The sequence below is a fragment of the Lithobates pipiens genome, unplaced genomic scaffold (genome assembly GCF_037356315.1).
Source record: "Lithobates pipiens isolate NorthernLeopardFrog02 unplaced genomic scaffold, aLitPip1_a1.2 Scaffold_28, whole genome shotgun sequence".
Classification (NCBI taxonomy): domain Eukaryota; kingdom Metazoa; phylum Chordata; class Amphibia; order Anura; family Ranidae; genus Lithobates; species Lithobates pipiens.
In genome coordinates this window covers 203,884,765-203,905,180 of record NW_027507789.1, presented here as the reverse complement: position 1 = coordinate 203,905,180, position 20,416 = coordinate 203,884,765, and the positions used below count along the sequence as shown (strand labels likewise).

The window sequence follows — 20,416 nt, the reverse complement described above, 5'->3', positions numbered from 1 at the left end:
GCGTTCCACCCATATATCTACACCTTTTAAACCCAGAAAAAATAATTGGAAGAGATGGTAGTTCTACTTCCGGTTTCCGGAAAAAATGGCGGCCCGGCGTGCGTTCCACGCCTCGCATTAGATGCGTTTCACCTATTCATATTAATGTGTGAGAAGGAGATATAAGCACTGACTTGTTCCATATATAAAAAGGGCCGGCATCTATAAAATTGGGATGTTGTGGGCTTACAAATAATAAAGAATTGCATCCAAAACCCTTTTTGAAAATGGTGATCAGGAACCGGAAGTGCGCATCCACACAACCCGGAACCGGAAGTGAATGTCCATCACTTCCGGAGCGGAATGGGGAAGTAAACAAGACATGAATACAAAAGAATCACTGTCTATTCTCTTATACTAATAAGAAGGTGGCGCTAATGACACCTAGTGGCCACTAATAAAATTGCGGCTTAATAATGCAGGAAATAAACTATCTATACATCACACTGTGCAAAAAATACATCACGTGCTATAGAATAATAATAACTTTATGGTCAAAAATGACTGTCTGACCATATGCCATAAAAATGAATGGATATTATTAATAAGATCATTCAAAAAAGTTAAAAATAAAATGAAATAAAATAAAAATATAGATATGTAAAATAAGAACTACTACATGAATGATACCCAGGGTAAAAGATACCCAATGCCAGACTATAAACCTACCCAATGCCAGACTACACAACACTAGTATCAAAAGGTCCTATGACTCATCAATGAACGCATTAATGTCCCACTCCACATTCATACCGAATGGGGAGTGGGACTGAAGTTCATATATCCAAAAAGTCTCAAGCCTGGAGACCCCACGAGTAAGGGGCCCCCCTCTCCAAGGTGGAATATATTTATCAATCACGATAAATTGAGTGCCACGTAGATCATTATTGTGGCATTCCCTATAATGTTTCGGCACCGTGTGCTTTGATAATTTACTTCTAATCAGGGAAATATGTTCGCCGACCCTTATAGAAAAAGTTCTAGTGGTCCGGCCAACATATTGCTTCCCACAAGGGCATGTTATTAAATACACCACATATTTAGTTTTGCAGGTGCAAAAACATTTAATTGAATATCTTTTACCAGTTACTGTAGATGTAAATTCTGAGATTTTTCGTTGTGTCAGTACATTATGCTGACAAACACTACACTTTTTGCACGGGAAATAACCTACCATGTTATGAAAAAAAGTGGACTGTGTTGGAGGATTAATGATATTAGGGGCAATTTTACTTTGCAAGGTGGGAGCCCCTCTAAATAACACATTGGCTCTTTCAGGAAGGTTAGGACCCAGTACAGGATCCTTTCTTAAGACCTCCCAATGTTTACTGAAAATCTTTTTTACCTGCCTATGTTGCATATTGAAAGTGGTTATAAAGGACCATTTAAATTTCTCACTGTCATTCCGAGGGATTTTAACCTGCAGGAGAGTGTCCCTATTTATATTCAAGACTTCCTGTAGTTGTTTTTCTAAAGTCGGTCCATGATACCCCTTATCTAGAAACCGTTGTTTTAAACAATTTGCCTGATCCACAAAAGTACAATCATCGGTACAATTACGACGCAGTCTAACAAATTGACTGCGTGGAACGGAGGTGAGCCAACTTTTATGGTGGCAACTATCCATGGCAATATAGCTGTTGCGGTCAGTGGACTTGAAGTGGGTTTTGAAACTGAAACCCCCTGAAGAAATTCCAATATCCAAATCAAGAAATTGAATTCTTTCAGTGCTGGTCTGGTAAGTTAATGAGATTCCCCTGTCGTTGTTATTCAAAACACCAAAAAATTCAAGAAGGGCATCGGGGGTACCCCCCCATAGGAGGAGGATGTCGTCTATGTATCGGACCCACAAAATCAATGATGGGCTCCGCTGAGCATAGACGACATCCTCCTCCCATTTGGCCATAAAAAGATTGGCCAGACTGGGCGCAAATTTCGCCCCCATGGCCACTCCGCTAAGCTAGGGCTTAGCGGAGTAATGCGACTTTCCAGACCCAGAGTCGCAGACCGGCCGACCTCGATCGTGGGGATGATAAATCTTCAGGTAGGAAGACCACTTCTGGGTCCTTCGGAGGAGGACAAAAAAAGAACACGGCCAGGGGCAGGGAGCAAAGATTTATGGGAGTAGTGTCCTATGGGTAGTGGAGGCGGGACTTAACCCACACGTTGCTGCCATGGAGTCTGTCAGGAAAAAATGGTTTAAAAAAAAAAAAAAGTGCGCTTGTAAGACCACTGCGCAAATACGGTGTGACAGAAAGTATTGCAACGACTGCCATTTTATTCTCTAGGGTGTTAGAAAAAAAATTTATACTGTTTGGGGGTTCTAACTAATTTTCTAGCAAAAAAAAAATGTTTTTAACAACAATTCTCAGAAAGAGGCTCGGTCCTTAAGTGGTTAATTTCAATGGCCCCTGTTCACATATAAGCATTCTGTCTCCTGAAGCAAAACACCTGAACCTCAAAAAAGTACACAAGCTTCTTTTTTTGGCAGATTCCAGGCATTTTTGGCCCTATAGACTTCAATAGAAACGCCTGACTTGAGCAGAAAAAAACTCTCGCAAAATGCTTGTAAAAACGCTCAAATAGCAGCTCTCCACCCCTAATTTCCTCTCCCTCTTCTCCCAGTGCTGAGAGCTGCTATTTGAGCCTGCAAGCGTTTTTCTGCTCAAGTCAGGCATTTCTATTGAAGTCTATGGTGCCAAAAAGGCCCCTGTAATCTGCCAAAAAGAAGCTCATGTACTCTTTGAGCTTCAGGCGTTGTGCTTCAGTTGACAGAACACTCATATGTGAACAGGGACCATTGAAATGAATGGAATTATGCTTGTTGGGCATTTTGGAGCTTCAGAGCTGAAAGTTTTACAAGCTGAAAATCGCTCAGGTGTGAATGAGAATTGTTTTTGAATGTCCCTAAACAAGAAAAGGCATTCGAAGGCTGTTTTACAGACTTAAATTGAAAAATGTGCTATTGCCTGATATTGGCAGACCTGCCCCATACTTTGGAAGGATCCCGACCATATTGTTGGAATCCACCCTGCTGGCTCTGCCAGACTAGAGATGTAAAAGACCCCAGATCACTCCATAAAGAGGACCTATCCAGGCCCATGCTATCACAAGGGATGTAGTTCATCCCTTGTGATAGTAATAAACAGTGGCAGCTGGTGGGGTCCACTCTCACCAGAGGACACCGTGGGACTTACTTACAAACTGAGCCCTCCAGTGCTGGGCTGCCATGGCTCCCCTGATACCCGGTGGCTTCCATGTTAACCCAGTCTCCTTTCCAGGTTCCAAATCTTCAGCCACCTGATTGGCCGGGACAAGAAGCCGGAAACGCAATGGCAATTATTGATTCGCTAAAGTCAAAAGTGGGAGTGTTTGGGGCACAGTGCTCTGCGCTCCGAGGACAACCTAAGACAAGCCAATTAGAGCCTCAGGCTCAAATCACATGCTTGTCAAAAACTGACGGACCTAATAGACACCCATTAGTCTGGTGCCCCGCACAGTGCACACACATAGAATGATACATTTTTAAATAGATGATAATATGACTAACATTTTTTAACGTTAAGATGTTAAAAAAATGTTAGTCGTATTATCATTTATTTAAAAATAAATCATTCTATGATTAGCTTTCTTATTTGGCAAACTAACTTTGGGAGCTTTGTGGGGGGGGGGGGTGCTCCTTATGGACCGGCTGCCACTGACAATAAATTTGATTTAAAAAAATAGGTACACTGTTAAAAAAATACATTTAAATAAAACAAATTTTAAGTGCCCCGACCCCCCCCCCCCTTGTGCTCACACGCAAATGCGAACTCGCACATCGATCCCACACGCATATGTAAACAATGATCACACAACACATGTGAGTTATTGCCACGAACGTCAGAGCAAAAGCAATAATTCTAGCACCAGACCTTCTGTGTAACTCTAAACACGTAGCTGTACTGTCGTTTGGTGCCGTTGCACAGGCGTACGCAATTTAAAGACCCCTTTCACACCACACCGCACATTGCGTTGGCAGTAAAACGCCGCTATTTTTAGTGGCGTTTTACCGCCGGATTTGCGGCGCATTTTGGCCGCTAGCGGGACGCTTTTACCCCCGCTACCGGCCGCGAAAGGGTTAAGGTATTACAGCGCTGCCCCATTGATTTCAATGGGGAGCAGCGGTGGAGGAGCGGTAAACTCACCGCTCCTTCACCGCTCCAAAGAAGCTGCTGGCAGGACTTTTTTCTGACGTCCTGCCAGCGCACCGCTGTAGTGTGAAAGCCAGAGGGCTTTCACACTACCCACAATGGTGCAGCTTCTTTAGGGTGGATTGTAGGCGCTATTTCTAACGCTATAGCACCTGCAAAACTCCCTGGTGTGAAAGGGGTCTAAAGCATGGCATGATAGGTATCTATTTACTTGGCATGGCATCATCCTTTACTTATTACCAAAAAATGTGGATATTATATTGTGTTCACTAAAATTAATTAAAGTGTATTTTTTCCAAAATATTCTGTTTGAAAAACCGTTGCGCAAGTACCCTGTGACAAAATATTGCAACACCCACCATTCAGTTCTCTGGATCCTCTGCTAAAACTATAGAATATGTTTGGGGGTTCTAAGTAATTTTCTAGCAAAAAAAGAAGATAGTTTTTGCATGTGGGAGACAAATGTTAGAATTGGCATGGGGGTAAAGTGGTTAAAAAAAAGTTTTGGCTTTAGATATATGTTAAAATAAAAGCTCCTTCACTTGGGTCCTCCGATCTGTATCTGAAAGACTACCAGAAGTACAGAATGTGTGGAATGTAAATGATAAGGAAAGCAACAGATCTCATCTAATTGAGGAAAAGCTGACCAAACATGGACCAAATTTTGGCGCATTCATGCTGAATTTGACAAAATTTGCTCCATGGGTGGCCCTCTTCGCACCAACTGGCTTGAAAACAATTGATTTCTCAATTGTCTTTTGCCAGAAGAGCCAGGCAGAAAATGAATCTATTCAGATGAAGTCACTGTTCTGTAATTCAGAAAGCCACAGGTGCTGGCCACCACTGCAGAATCAAGGGAATTCTCTTGTTCAACCCAATGAGCAGAAATTATAACTGTGTGTAACCAGCCTAAGGGCAGATGGCATATCTCCAGGGCTTTCAGGCCTGGTGGTGTAATTTATTGTTTTTTTTTCTGTTAAAGCTCAGGAAGCCTCCTGTTTCCTGGTTTATTCTTTCAACGACAGGACATGGTTTAACCACTTTAGTCCCGGAAGATATGGCTGTTCAATGACCAGGACATTTTTTTGCGATATGGCACCGTGCCGCTTTAACGAACAATTGCGCGGTTGTGCAATGCTGTACCCAAACAAGATTGATGTCCTTTTTTTCCCACAAATAGAGCTTTCTTTTGGTGCTATTTGATCATCTCTGCGGTTTTTATTTTTTGCACAATAAACAAAAGAAGAGCGCCAATTTTGAAAAAAACAAAACAGGGGTTATTTACGAAAGGCAAATCCACTTTGCATTGAAAGTGCACTTGGAAGTGCAGTCGCTCTAAATCTAAGCCCTTGTACACACGGTCGGACATTCCGACAACAAAATCTGTCTGATTTTTTCAGACGGATTTTGTCCGAAACTGGTGTTGCATACACACGGTCGGACAAAGTTGTCGGAAAATCTGATCATTCGGAACGTGATGACGTTAGTTCGTTGCGACGGGACTACGTTGTGGCTAGTAGCCAATAGCTTTGGTCTCGTAATTTGATCTGAGCATGCGTGGCACTTTGTCCGATCGGAATTCTCTACAAACAATCAGACAAAGTCCGATCGGATCATGTTGTCGGAAAATTTTATATCCAGCTCTCAAACTTTGTTGGTCAGACATTCCGATGGAAAAAGTCCGATGCAGTCCACACACGGTCGGATTATCCGACAACATGGTCCGATCGGACATTTTCCATCGGAATTTCCGACCGTGTGTACAAGGGCTAAGGGGTAGATCTGAAATGAGTGGAAGCTCTGTTGATTTTATTGTCCAATCATGTGTAAGCTAAAATGCTGTTTTTTTTATCTTCCTTGCATGTCTCCCTCGGATCTACAGCGACTGCACCTCCAAGTGCACTTTCAGTGCAAAGTGGATTTTCCTTTACTAAATAACCCCCAATATCTTTTACATTTTGCTATAATAAATATCCAACATTTAAAAAAAAAAAAAAAATTTTTTTCCCTCAGTTTATCTTCTACATATTTTTGCTAAAAAAAAAAAATCGCAATAAGCGTATATTGATTGGTTTGCGCAAAAGTTAAAAAGTTATAGTGTTTACAAAATAGGGGATAGATTTATGGCATTTTTATTATTACTTTTGTTTTACTAGTAATGGCAGTGATCTGCAATTTTTATCGGGACTGCGATATTGCGGTGGACAAATTGGACACTTTTGACATATTTTTGGGACCATTGACAATTATGCAGCGATCAGTGCTATAAAAATGCACTGATTACTGTATAAATGTCACCGGCAGGGAAGGGGTTAACACTAGGGGGCGATCAAGGGGTTAACTGTGTTCCCTGGATGTGTTCTAACTGTAGGGGGGATGGGACTGTCTAGGAGGAGAGAGAGATCGGTGTTCATACTTAGTATGAAAAGGAAAAAAAGATTACAGCGCACACATACACAAATGACATTTAACTCCTGCAAGGCTATTTAAAAACACCTGAGTGTATGCAGAAAATATTTAGTTACACCATATGGCCATATAGTGCTAAGCCCACTACTACGTCAAAGTACCCCGATATCAGTGGGTCCTACGCTATGTCCGGACGTTCTGTCTGTCTGACAGTTTTGGGCTTTCTCCTCAGCTGTTTCCATTTCTGATCCCAACACGTGTTTGTTTTTATTCCCACTCTGATGCTGTTGATTGGTATTTATGTCCAATAAATTTGTATATTTTTTTTTTATAAATGCTGTTTGTGGTCCGTTTAAAGTCCCAATTTGAAGAATTGTACTAGGGATGTGGTCCACTTCCAGCTTCCAGTTCAGAGCCTACTTCGGTCTCTGGCTCTACCTCAAGTTCTGGTTCTATTTCAGGTTCGGAAAAGATATTTGCCACAACTAGCTGACTATACTGATAGTCAGCTAGTTGTGGCAAATATCTTTTTGTGACTTTTTGTGCTCAAACAATATAGGTGACTCTTGTGCTTTCCCTCCAGGGTCCCCACTCACCGACTCCCCATACCCCTACAGGGGTAATAGGCGTATATGACAGCTATAGGTTCCTGAGAGCTGGTCCGTTCTCACAGCAATGACACCTTGTCTGGCTCCTTCAGCTGTTAGTATACCAGAGACACTCCACACCGATCATATACTTGGTCAGGGGATATACAGGATTTGCCCAGATGTATCCTCATAAAGAAAGAGATAATCCTCCCATAGTGCAGTATTTCTGTAAAATGTATTAAACATAAAACTTTAAAAACAAAAATTTGTGTGTTTCCACACCGTAAGTCATTGCACTAAATATCAGCACAAAAAAACAGTGTATAGAGGGGCCGGTTTGCGGCATTCGCTCCACCTGCATTCCAGGCTCCCTCTTTGCGTACCGGAAGTAACGTGAGTGCGTAGCTCCACCTTACGCGTTTTGTCATGGACGTTCTCAAAGGCGGCCAGGATAGATTATTATTTCCTTCCAGACCTTAAAAAAAAACAGCAAGAGCTGCAGCATATTTCTTTCCTTCTTTGAATTCACAACATTGTTGTTGTCACCACTGTACGTTCTTACAACCCATAAAGGTGGTAACTCTGAAGAAGGGTCTCTTCCCCCGGACTCCAGCTCAGGGATGAAGTCCTACTCCCCTATAACTACTGTAGCAATGACACTTTGGACAAAGTGTCTGTCATGTAAAAATTTAGTTTTTGCCTCAGAATAGTAAAGGGGTTCTGAGGGTTAATTGTGTAGGTGTAACTTTGACATCAGTTTGGCTGGGCTGTGTTAGAGTTCTGCCTGGTCATGTGTACAGTGAGGTGCACATGACAGGCTCAGGACCAGGGCTGGTTGGACATTTGGGTATCAGCTTCCCCAGAGCCAATCAGTGGGTGCGCCGGGCCCCGCTGAGGAGTCTGGGGAAGGGTACTTAAGATGTTGAAGTCATGTGTTCTGGGTTCGTTCGTGAGGCCTTAGCGGTCTGTTCCTGATTCTGGACCGAGGTAGCCCGCGATGGGTCCCGGTCACAGAAGCGTTCGTCGCTCCGCAACATGCTTCGATTGGTTAACCCCAATAGACCCGTCTGGTCTGGAGTAAGGACCCGTCTGTTCCCAAGTCTCGGAACCGGCTGGTCCGAGGCACAGTAACTGAGGGAGGATTGAAGGCGTCCGGGTGTGCTTTTGGCTTGGGGGGGCACCGCAGCTCGTGTAAGCGACCGGGGGAGGACTCTTCGGAGGAGGGCCAACAAGCTGGCATCCTGAGAAGTGCCTGGGTGCTGAGTTGTGAAGGACACTGACAAATTCACGCTTTTTGCAGTACTGCCAAGGAGACAGAGAACGTTCCAGGTACTGAGGAAAAAGGTTCCTGTTAATTTCTGTTACCAGTTACTCAAGGTCAGAGATTTCACAAGTTCCAGCTCAAAGTGCTGACTGCCATAATCTCTGGCTAGAGGTTTGTTCAGCCTTGAAGCACCCAGCTGCGAGTGGCTACTCTCTGGGTGGTATTAGAGACTTTCTGGTATTAGCAGTTCAAGGTGCCTGAGTTTCTTCACCCTTGCCCTCTGTTCCCATATGAGACTGTATTGTTGGATGTTACCCCTGCAAATGAAAACCTTTTCTAAAGGACTTTTATGGTGTCAGCATCCAAAGTGGTTGGGTAATAAATCTGGAAACCCCTAGACGTGGAAGAACCAGCCAAGCGGAGGTAACCGGTAAGCCCAAAAGTTAAGGCCGCCCTGCCAAGGGTTATGGCCGCTACACTACTTTTTATTTTATTTTTCTTAACAACTTACGGACCGCCCACCACAGTTTTACGGCAGCTGTTTGAAGGAGGATATCATTGTTATGGCAGCAGCTAGATGGCAGCTAGCATTGGCTCAAGAGTCATTGCACACACATACTGAAAACCATTTCGAGAGATTTCCTCGTTAGGAGCAATGCTCCTTTTATCTTCTATTATCTAATTTTGGAACAGGCGATCAGTGACAACCACAGTAGGAAGCATGGGGAGAGGTTTGTTTACACAGACCTCTCCTCGTTCTTCGGCTCTGTGACCTGATCGCGTGACACCGGCGGCGATTGGGTCCGCGGGTCCCGCGGCCGCGGTCATGGAGCTCAGGACTGGGTCGCGAGCGCGCCGCCGGCGTCGCACTCACGACCCACGGCTGAGCACTTAAAGAGCAACGTACCCTTATGTGTTTGTGCCCAGCCGTGCCATTCTGCCGACGTAAATGTGCAGGAGGCAGTCCTTAAGTGGTTAAGAGGTATGGGCGGAAGTGACGTTTTGATGTCCCTTGCACCCTGCTATAGTAAGGAAATGGACGGGGGCCATCTTCTCTTCACTCATCTCCATACCCAGCCACGGATAGGTCCCGATCACCTACACCGCTGCTGACGGTAAGCAGCGGAGGGCGTGGGAGAGTGGTGGGGGGGGGGGTGGCCCCTCTCCCACTGCTGACAACGGTGATCTCGCGGTGAATCCACCGCAGAGACCACAATTATCCTAAACAGGACTGCCGGCTCAAAAGATGGATACCTTGGCTGTGGCAGCAGCTGCTGCCGTTACCGAGATATCCATCTTTAAACTGCCGACGTATATGTGCAGGAGCCGGTCGGCAAGTGGTTTTAACAGAAAGTAGAAAATATAGTTTTTTCCTCAAATGTTCAGTCCTTTTTCGTTTATATCATAAAGAAAATCAAAAAAACTCAGCGGTGATCAAATACTACCAAAATAAAGCTCTATTTGTGTGAAATAAATGATATAAATTTCATTTGGGTACAGTTTTGCATGATCGAGCAAATGACAGTTAAAGTAGCGCAGTGCTGAACAGCAAAAAAATACTTTAGTCATGAAAAGGGGTAAAACGTACAGTATATCACAATACTCTTTTATCCATGATAGACCCCAGAGCTGGGATACATTATCTGCTATGTAAAAAAGGTCAATTCCATGCTTCTGCTGTTGCTTAAAATGTTTATAAAATTGTTTAAGATGATTACTGGCCATCATGCTTCTCCGTATTGTAGACATGTGCGCTGTCAATATATTTGTTTAGTTTAGTTCCGTTCTGTTTTGTATTAAAAATGAATTCGTAATTTGTGTCCGAAATTCAATCTGGATTCATCCGAAATACGAATTTTCGTTAAATTTCGTTCGTAAACTTTTCGTAACAATAACGAAAGTTCGTTATGATAAATTTATCATTACGAGGGGCTCCCACCATCCCTGTACTGTGCTGACTTCCTGGGTTTTTAACCTTTAGTTTTGTTAACTTTTCGTAACAATGACGAAAGTTCATTATGATAAAATTATCCGAAATTCGTAAACGAAATTTCGTATTTCGTACAAAATTCGTATGCATAAAAATTTATTTCGGATCCTCGCAAATTTTCGGAAATTCGTACGAATTTTCGGAAATTCGTACGAATTTTCGGAAATTCGTACGAAACGAATAGCACATGTCTACCGTATTGTATAACATGACATTCGGATATTACAGTGGCACACTTCAGAAACTGTTCTCTGTGGTTTGCTTATATTGCAGGTTGGACTTTGACAGTTAGACCCCTTTCACACTGGGGCGCTTTGCAGGCGCTATAACGCTAAAAATAGCGCCTGCGAAAGCCCTGAAAGAGCCGCTGCTGTCTCTCCAATGTGAAAGCCCTACACTGGAGTGGTGCGCTAGCAGGACGGTAAAAAAAAGTCCTGCAAGCAGCATCTTTGGTGCGGTGAAGGAGCGGTGTATACACCACTCCTGCCCATTGAAATCAATGGGACAGCGCGGCTATACCGCAGGCATAGTGCTGCTGCAACAGCGCTTTGCGGTGGTTTTACCGCCGATACACCCACCACCCCAGAGTGAAAGGGACATAAAGGTATGTAAGGAGCCACAGGGTTGATGTTCTTTGTGTTATACTATTAAAGAGGAAGTAAACCCTGATGGGTTTTACTTCCTCTTTGTCTCCCTGCAAAGGTAAAGCATAATGGGCTACTATACATCGCATAGTAGCCCATTATGTGTCACTTACCTGACACAGGAGCCAGCGATGTCATGGCTGTCCCCTCTTCCACAAAGCGTCCATCTTCCTCCCGGGTATCGTGGCTCTGGCGCTTGCGCGTGGGAGCCCCCACTAACGGCATGATCAGTGCGCCTGTGCACCGCTGTCTACGTAATCTAATAAATTACGAGACGAAAGCTATTGGCTACTGGCCTCTATGTAGTCCTGTCGTACGCAACGAACGTCACCGTGTTCAAAACGATCGGATTTTTCCAACAACTTTGTCCGACCGTATGTATAATGCAACACAAGTTTCGGCCAAAATCCATCTGAAAAAATCTGACGGATTTTGTAGTCGGAATGTCGGACTGTGTGTACAGGGCATAAGGGTTTACAACCACTGTAAGCAACACGATGTTGCAATATATGTACAAACTTACTACACTTTGAATTCAAGAAGTGTAACCTCAGCGATATATATATATATATATATATATATATATATATATATATATATATATATATATATATATATATATATATTTCTGTTGTAATGATGGGATCACGCCGCTTAGGAGTGTTCAATAAAAAATTATATTTGAAAAAAAAAAAAAAAAAACACTTTATTGGATTGGGTGTGTGAAAACATGTATAAAAAACAGCAAAGAAATCTGGTGTATTCATAAATATGATCTTTCATTCTTTATTTTAATTTTTTTAAATGTACATTTTTGTCAAGTATTTATGCAGATTGATGTAAATATTCGTATTAACATGTGAATGGTTTAAAAAATTGGTTTCTCTTTATAGTTAGAATTTTTTTGTATGCATGTGGGCAGCCATATTTGCATATTAGGCATATTGGTTTTCCTTTCTGCTTTGCATTGGGTTTGCTTTTTCTGCCTTTTCCCCACTGTGCATGTCTATAGCTGGATACACATTATACAACTTTTACTGTTCAATTTACTTTAGATTTACCTTCAACTATGTAGTGTAAAGGCCTGCCTGAGTAGATACAATTTGAAAGTGTTTACGTTTGACCTCATATTATATGGTTTTGGAAAATCTAAAGGAAAGTTGTACAAGAAATTTGTATAATGTGTTGCCAGCTTATGAGTGAGCCAACGCATTAAAAACAATACACTCCCTGTGCAGCTGATTGTCAGTCCTTATGTAGATGGATAGAGTAGGGTTGCCACCTGGCCTCGATTCACCGGGACAGTCCGGGTTTCAGCCCACCTAAAACCCGGACACATTCAGACAGGAATGTGGCTTGCAACAGGGCGCGACAGGGGGGTGTGGGGGCACTATGTGCGCCACATTACTATTCTGGAGTGTTCAAAAGTGTCCCAGGTCTGTTACAATCCTATAGTGTATTAAAAAAAAACAATGACTGTGTGCCTCTAAAATGTTCAGGTTTAGCATGATGAGAAAGTGGCAACCCTAGGATAGAGTCATTGTGGTAGCTAAATGAGCCACTTTCTAGTGGCCAGTCTATAAATTTATACAGTTAAAGTGGACCTTCAGTCATTTTTTCAACTTTCCATCTATTAAATCTTCTGCCCTTGTTGTTGTTTTAACTTTGAACAGTAAAACATTTTTGTTCTGCGAGTAAATGCCTTATACAGCCCACTTCCTGTTTCTTGTCTGGTCATCAGTTTAGGATTATGACATCATGCACAGCTCTCTCTACCGTGAGAGTTTTCCAGGGGGGGGGGGGTGAGGAAAATTTTTTATTTTTTTAAGAAAAACTGGGGATATTTATTATAGCAAAAAGTACAAAATATTGTGTTTTTCTCAAAATTGTTGCTTTTTTTTTGTTTATAGCGCAAAAAATAAAAACCGCAGAGATGATCAAATACCACCAAAAGAAAGCTCTATTTGTGGGAAAAGAACGCCAATTTTGTTTGAATACAACGTCGCACAACCGCGCAATTGTCAGTTAAAGCAACGCAGTGCCACATTGCAAAATATGGCCTGATCATTGAGCAGCCAAATCTTCCAGGGCTGAAGTGGTTAAAAAAAATTTACCTTTTGCCTAGAATTTCTCCTGAATAATAGTAGTGCACTTTCTGGTAAGTGAGTATGCCTACTAGACACTTCTGTGCCTTCAGCCTTGTAACTGTATATCTGCAATGTGAGGCGCTACTGACTGCTTGTCTCAGATCTGTTGATGTCATTACTGTGCTGCTCACTGTCCTCCTTGCTGGAGGCTCTGACATGAGGAAGGAAAACCCTGCCTCTACCAAGATGGCTGCCTCCACACAGTGCAAAATAGGGCATTGTAACTCAGTAATAGAGAAAGATCAGCTACATGTAGATCACAGCCAGTCATAGTGACTAGACTAGACCCTCTGTCTGGCTTTTTCAACAGCTTTAGGCAGTTCTGCTTAAAAAAAAAAAAAAAAAATAAGAAGCAGACATTTATAGAATGTGAGGCACAACAACATTACTTTAAAGTTAAGGACTGTAAGGCTGGGTTCACACTAAGGATGCATCACATGCAGTGTGATCTGAGCCCATCATTTTGTATGGCTCAAATCGCACTGCATCAAAAAAAATGCAGGTACCCTTTTTTTTTTTTTGCCACACTGGAATCAGATTGCATTGGTGTTCATACCCATGTGATCCGATTCTAGCAATCGCACTGCATTCTGCCACCTGCTTTTGGGGTGTGGTTAACTTTTAATTGACACCTGAGGCAGTTTGCATGAACACAGTGCGATCACTACGTGGTGCGATGCAGGAAATGCAGTGATTCCTGTGCTTTTTCCGCATCTCATCGGTGTGAACCGCACCTAAAAATAATGCAAAGTATCTGCTGAATGAAGATACACTATAATTTCGATATACACAAACAGCAAGGGCTGCAGCATATATCTTCCTCTGAATTCATCGGCCCCCAAATAAACTGATATTTGGGTTCGTAGAGTTCCCAGGCAAACTGTACCAGACCTTTTCTTTCATTCTTGTCCCTCACAGAGAACATGAAGTAATCTAACACACTCCTCTTTACATGCCGTAAGTTGCCATTGCGTAAGGTTTCCTCCAGGAAAAAACGGATGAGAGGCACCTGGTAGTGTTCGTAACCCAAATCCCCCAAACACATGAGGATTCGTGTGATTCGCAGATTGTTGTGGCTATTGCTACAGAAACAAAGAGGAGAGAAGGTATATTAGCCATATTTTGTAAGAGATTATTGGTCACAACATACGGTACTCCGGCATTGTAATAGTGATACAAACAATTGTTACTTTTGACAATCCAATACAAGCTTACTTGAAAAAGTTCCTTTTATGTTGTGAGCTCTACCTGTCTGCTGGCCATCTCTTTACACATATTCCTGGATGCAGGGCGGGACTTAGGGTGGTGGGGGCCCCTGGGCTTGAGTCACTTTCGGGCCCTACCTTCTATACATTATTTATCAGCGTATAACACACGCCGGCGTATAACACGCAACCCCAAGTTTAGGAGGGAATTTTAAGGAAAAAAACTTTTAGGAGGGAAGTTTAAATTCAAAAACTTAAATGCCCATCAATGCAGCCTTATCCATCCATCTGAAGCCTTGCCTAGTGTCATTGCAGCCTTGTCAGTGCAGTCTTGAAGTTTAAAAATTGCGCCTGTGTATCTCGGCGGCTCTTGGGTCTTCTCGGCGGCTCTTCGGTCCTCTCGGTGGCTCTCAGGTCCTCTCGCAGTACCGAGCGGAGCCGAATGTACTCGGCTCGGCAAACAGTCACGCCCAGTTCCTGTGTTATGTCCATCAGAGTGTGTGACTGCGAGCGGAGCCGAGTAAACTCGGCTACTCTCGGCTCTGCTCGGGACTGCGAGAGGACCCGAGAGCCACCGAGAGGACCCGAGAGCCACCGAGAGGACCCAAGAGCTGCCGAGATACACAGGACTCTGTATCTCGGCTGTGCCATTTTTAAACTTCAAGACTGCAATGACAAGGCTGCAAATGACACTGACAAGGCTGCAATGACACTGGACAAGGCTTCAGATGGATGGGCAAGGCTGCAGATGGACACTGATAAGGCTGCATTGATGGGCATTCAAGTTTTTTCCTTAAACTTCCCTCCTAAAAGTTTTTTTCCTTAAAATTCCCTAGGCTATGTATCACGGCAGGGCCCATGGGCTTGAGCCCAGTCAAGCCCAATGGTAAGTCTGGCCCTGCCTGGATGCCTTGCATGCTTTACAGTTTCTCTTCTGATTTTTACTTCAAATTTCTAAGGACTACATATCCCATGGTACCTTGCCGCCTGCAAGCTGTGATTCCTATACTGACTCCCCCTCATGAATCTCCTCCTATCAACTCTTCTGCTCAAAGGCAGAATGTGTTAAATGTGTGCCACAGTAGTGCCTAGTGAATGTATGCCACAGAATTCAAGGAACTACAGTGCATTGAAACTTGCCACATTTTGTCATGATACAACCAAAAAACGTAAATGTATTTTATTGGGATTTTATGTGATAGACCAACACAAAGTGGCACATCATTGTGAACTGGAGGGAAAATGATAAATGGTTTTCAAAATATTTTACAAATAAATATGTGAAAAGTGTGGCGTGGATTTGTATTCAGCCCCCTTTACTCCGATACCCCCTAACTAAAATCTAGTGGAAGCAATTGCCTTCAGAAGTCACCTAATTAGTAAATAGAGTCCACCTGTGTGTAATTTAATCTCAGTATACAATGGATATAAAAAGTCTACACACCTCTGTTAAAATGTCTGGTTTCTGTGATGTAAAAAAATGAGACAAAGATAAATAATTTCAGAACTTTTTCCACCTTTAATGTGACCTATAAAATGTACGACTCAATTGAAAAACAAACTGAAATCTTTTAGGGGTGGCAGGGGAGTAAAAATAAAAAAATAAAATAATGTGGTTGCATAAATGTACACACCCTCTTATAAGTGGTGATGTTAAATAGGGGTCAGTACACACCTACCATCATTTAAAGTGCCTCTGATTAACCCCAAATAAAGTTCAGCTGTTCTATTAGGTCTTTCCTGACATTTTCTTAGTCACATCCTTCATCAGAAGCTATGGTCCACGGAGAGCTTCCAGAGCATCAGAGGGATCTCATTGTTACACGGTATCAGTCAGGAGAAGCGTACAAAAGAATTTCCAAGGCATTAGATATACCATGGAACACAGTGAAGACAGTCATCATCAAATGGAGAAAATATGGCACAGCAGTGACCAACATTACCAAGAACTGGACGTCCCTCCAAAATTGATGAAAAGACGAAAAGAAAACTGGTCAGGGAGGCTGCCAAGAGGCCTACAGCAACATTAAAGAAGCTACAGGAATATCTGGCAAGTACTGGCTGTGTGGTACAAGTGACAACAATCTCCTGTATTCTTCATATGTCTGGGCTATGGGGTAGAGTGGCAAGACTGAAGCCTTTTCTTACAAAGGAAAACATCCAAGCCCAGCTAAATTTAGCAAAAATCTGAAGTCTCTCAAAAGCATGTGAGAAAATATGTTACGGTCTGATAAAACCAAGGTTTTACTTTTTGGCCATAATTCGAAAAGATATGTTTGGTGCAAAAACACTGCACATCACCAAAAGAACACCAAACCCACCTTGAATCATGGTGGTGGCGGAATCATGCTTTGGGGCTGTTTTTCTTCAGCTGGAACAGGGGCCTCAGTCAAGGTAGAGGGAATTATGAACAGTTCCAAATACCAGTCAATATTGTCAAAAAACCTTCTGGCTTCTGCTAGAAAGCTGACCATGAAGAGGAACTTCATCTTTCAGCATGACAACGACCCAAAGCATACATCCAAATCAACAAAACTATTTGAACAAAAGAAGGACATAGAGTACCATTGACTAATATGGTGGAAAGCGAACTTCCGGTTCCGCGGCAAGCCGATTGATAAAGTAATTTGTAATAAGGGCATAAATACCTAAAGCAAGGTGATGCCTTAAGCTTCCTGAAGACGCAGGATTGGATTCAAAACGCACAGAGGCTTCTGGGTAATGTCGATGTCATGTCCTGTCCCTAACTCGCACAAAATCGAGGATTGCACCGCACGATGGTTCCTGGTGACGGAATGACGAGCACAGGCTCCAAACAGATTGCTGGAATGCTCAATGATGGCCGTTTGTTTCCTATGAGATTTTAAGATCCTCAAAAAGTGGAGATATATGGAATGAACATTGAGATACCGGTTGGAAAACCTCAGATATATTCTAATGAGGAATGATTGATCCAGGCATAAATCGATGGTCTGATCACCCTTCTTTGAAGAGCACTTGGACTTTCTTTTCTATACATATTTGTTTTTATTATTGTTTGGTCACACTGTGTTTTTGACTGTATATATAGTCCACGCAGTAATTTCCATGGTTTAATAATTATTAATGATTATAATTGATGGTATATAAATGAACATTCACTGTCACAGGTATTATATTTGGTAATAATTGTTTTAGGGTTGGAGCAATCATCCACAATAAATAATACATTGCACATCCCACACCAATGGTGGGGAATTTATGATTGCAGCAGATCCAACACATATATTTTTAATGAAACACATTTATTTATTTATTTTTTTATGCCGGAGATACTAACTTTGCACATTTAATACAAGAGATGGCCAGAGACTGCGAACATGCTATAATGCTGCGTACACACGATCGGAATTCTCGTCGGAAAAAGCCCTGATGGTTTTCCCAACGGAATTCGGCTCAAGCTGTCTTGCCTTCACACGGTCACACCAAATTCCGATCATTTATGACGCGGTGACGTACAACACGTACGACGGGACTCGAAAAAGGAAGTTCAATAGCCAGTAGCCAATAGCTTCTGCCTCGTACTTGAATCTGAGCATGCGTGATTTTTAGCGTGTCGGAATTGCATACACACGATCGAAATTTCTGATAGAAAGTTTTTCCATCGGGAAAATAGAGAACATGCTATGTTCGGGAATTGCGGGAATTCGGACAGCTAAATTCCGAAGGAGCATACACACGGTCGCATTTTCTGATGAAAAGCTCTCATCTGTCTTTTTTTGGGCGGAATTCCGATTGCGTGTACGCGGCATAAGAGTTGTTGGAGACTGGGGACATGACATGGGAGACATATTATATAAGTCTGCTAGAAATCACTGCTATAACAGGCCAACAGGGAAACACAGATTAGTGTCTGTAGGGGCCCTGAGGGCCACACAAAAAGTGCCAAAGCACCGCAGGTTGGGCACCAGGGATGTAGAAGGTTGAAAGCTTCCAATGACTTCCACAATAGTAAGCTCTTATGACGTGTACACACGGTCGGACTTTCCAGCAGAAAAAGTCCGACTGAATCTTTTCATCAGATATTTTGATCGTGTGTGGGCTGAATTTTGTTTGAAAATTCTGACGGACCTAGAACTAGAACATGTTTTAAATCTTTCAGACGGAATCAATTCCTTTTGGGAAAACCGTTCGTCTGTATGCTATTCCGAGAGACCAAAAATGACACAAAGGCAGCTATTGGCTACTGGCTATTGAACTTCCTTTTTCTAGTCCCGACGTACGCGTTGTACGTCACCGCGTTCTAGACGATCGGACTTTGGTGTGATCATGTGTAGGCAAGATCTTTTCAGCAGAACTCCGTTAGAAAAACCGTCAGAGTTTATTCTGACGGAAAAAACGGTTGTGTGTACGCGCCATTAGAGATTCAGCTCAACAGACGATTTTGCTGTTTTGATCCACAGACGTTCTAGTCTGATGGTCTCATACCCCACACCACCCCACATCATGAGACATCATCAAACCACAATGGAAGTCACTCACCTGTCTAGATTCCTAAATCTTTCCTGCCAATTCTGTGCTCGACCAACTCTTCCAGTACTCTCATCCAATAGCTGGAGGCCATAGAATCCTAACATGAGCTTATACGCCTCACACAGCCTCCTCTTGACTTCTTCATCATTCTTCATCATCTAGAAGACAAACAGTCATCACTAAATACAATGGACAGAAAATAGAGCAGGTCCAGCCAAACTCATTTCCTGTTCTGTCTGACACCTTTCAACTAAACAGGAAGTTAGGGAAAAAATCCTCAGTGGAAACACAGACAAGCATACAAAATCCTGTTAGAGGTTCATTCTACTAGAAAATATGCTTTTTTTTTATTGCTATCTCCAGTTTATCTGCTACCTTAATTTCATCTTCATGCAGAGGAGTGGCATGTGGGTTCCTGCCTGGTTGTCGAAGTGGAAACAGCCTGCAACAGAAGCAGTTTATTTATTTTTTTCCAAATATAGTTTTATTAAATTTATCGGTACATAGAACAGAAAAAACAAACAAACAATCTGGTGTCCATATTAGATAGGTAACAAAAATTGGTGAAAACAGGTGCGCAGCACCGGTGGAAGACAAAATCCAGCTCATATCGAATATCAATGGTTGCCCGAGGGCACGGTGTAATGCACAGATGTATATTAAAAGTAGCCGCTTTGCCAACCATCTTCCATACATATATAAGTTACCGCAACCATATATCACCACTGCGCAATGTAAAATAAGTGATCGGGAATCACCAGAGAGAACAAAGAGTAGGGATAGTCAGAAAATAGAGAAGGAGAAGCAATAAGTAGAGACAGGGATTGGGGGATGGAGGGGGGAAGGGGGAGAGGGAGAGGAGGAGGGGGCAACGGTCAGACAAATCTGTAGAGGCAGGTCGCAGGGTCTCTAGGCCTAATAGTAGAGCCCCCGGGTAACATACACTATTCGATATGTCAGGCGTCAAATAGGGATCTCCCTGCATCTGAATACTTGAATAGGTTCCAACGGGTCCATATCTGAAGATACGTCTCACGTTTATCCGCTGCTGTCAAAATCAAGTCCTCCATTTTATTGATTTCTTCAACCTTTCTCAGCCACAATGCCACCGTAGGAGGGTTTTGCTGTTTCCACATGAGGGGAATGCAGGCCTTGGCTGCGTTCACCAAGTGTCGTAGAATAGATTTTTTATAGGTTTTGAGCGACATGGTAGAGACATGTAGCAGGAAGAAGGCGGGATCGTCAGGTATCACGAATTCCGTGAAGTCCTGAGATACAGTGCGTACCGAGTGCCAAAATGTTAGCAGCTTGGGGCAGGTCCAAAAAATATGGAGCAATGTCCTCCTATCCGTGCCACATCGCCAGCACCGATCTGAGGTCTCCGGGAACATGGCACGGAGTCTGCTGGGAGTCAAGTACCATC

General features: G+C 42.8%; 2 protein-coding genes across 3 annotated transcripts in view; both read right to left on the bottom strand.

Moving 5' to 3' along the window:
* Positions 1 to 9,767, bottom strand: part of LOC143936030 (uncharacterized) — a 40,457-nt gene extending 30,690 nt beyond the window's left edge. Inside the window, exons 1-2 of one of the 2 annotated variants that reach the window (XM_077460309.1) lie at positions 7,615 to 9,767; positions 7,238 to 7,457 (exon numbers count right to left, since the gene is read on the bottom strand). The gene's annotated coding sequence lies outside the window, so the exon portion shown is untranslated. Of the gene's footprint in view, positions 1 to 7,237; positions 7,528 to 7,614 lie in introns of those variants that run through there. The other variant, XM_077460310.1, reaches the window with a different exon arrangement.
* A 2,122-nt stretch (positions 9,768 to 11,889) lies between these two features.
* LOC143936032 (opioid growth factor receptor-like) overlaps positions 11,890 to 20,416 on the bottom strand; it is a 31,617-nt gene continuing 23,090 nt past the window's right edge. The window contains exons 7-9 of the mRNA XM_077460313.1: positions 19,369 to 19,435; positions 19,003 to 19,151; positions 11,890 to 14,358 (exon numbers count right to left, since the gene is read on the bottom strand). Of these exons, the coding sequence (XP_077316439.1) occupies positions 14,049 to 14,358; positions 19,003 to 19,151; positions 19,369 to 19,435 (526 nt within the window). The 3' untranslated portion in view covers positions 11,890 to 14,048. The remainder of the gene's footprint in view (positions 14,359 to 19,002; positions 19,152 to 19,368; positions 19,436 to 20,416) is intronic.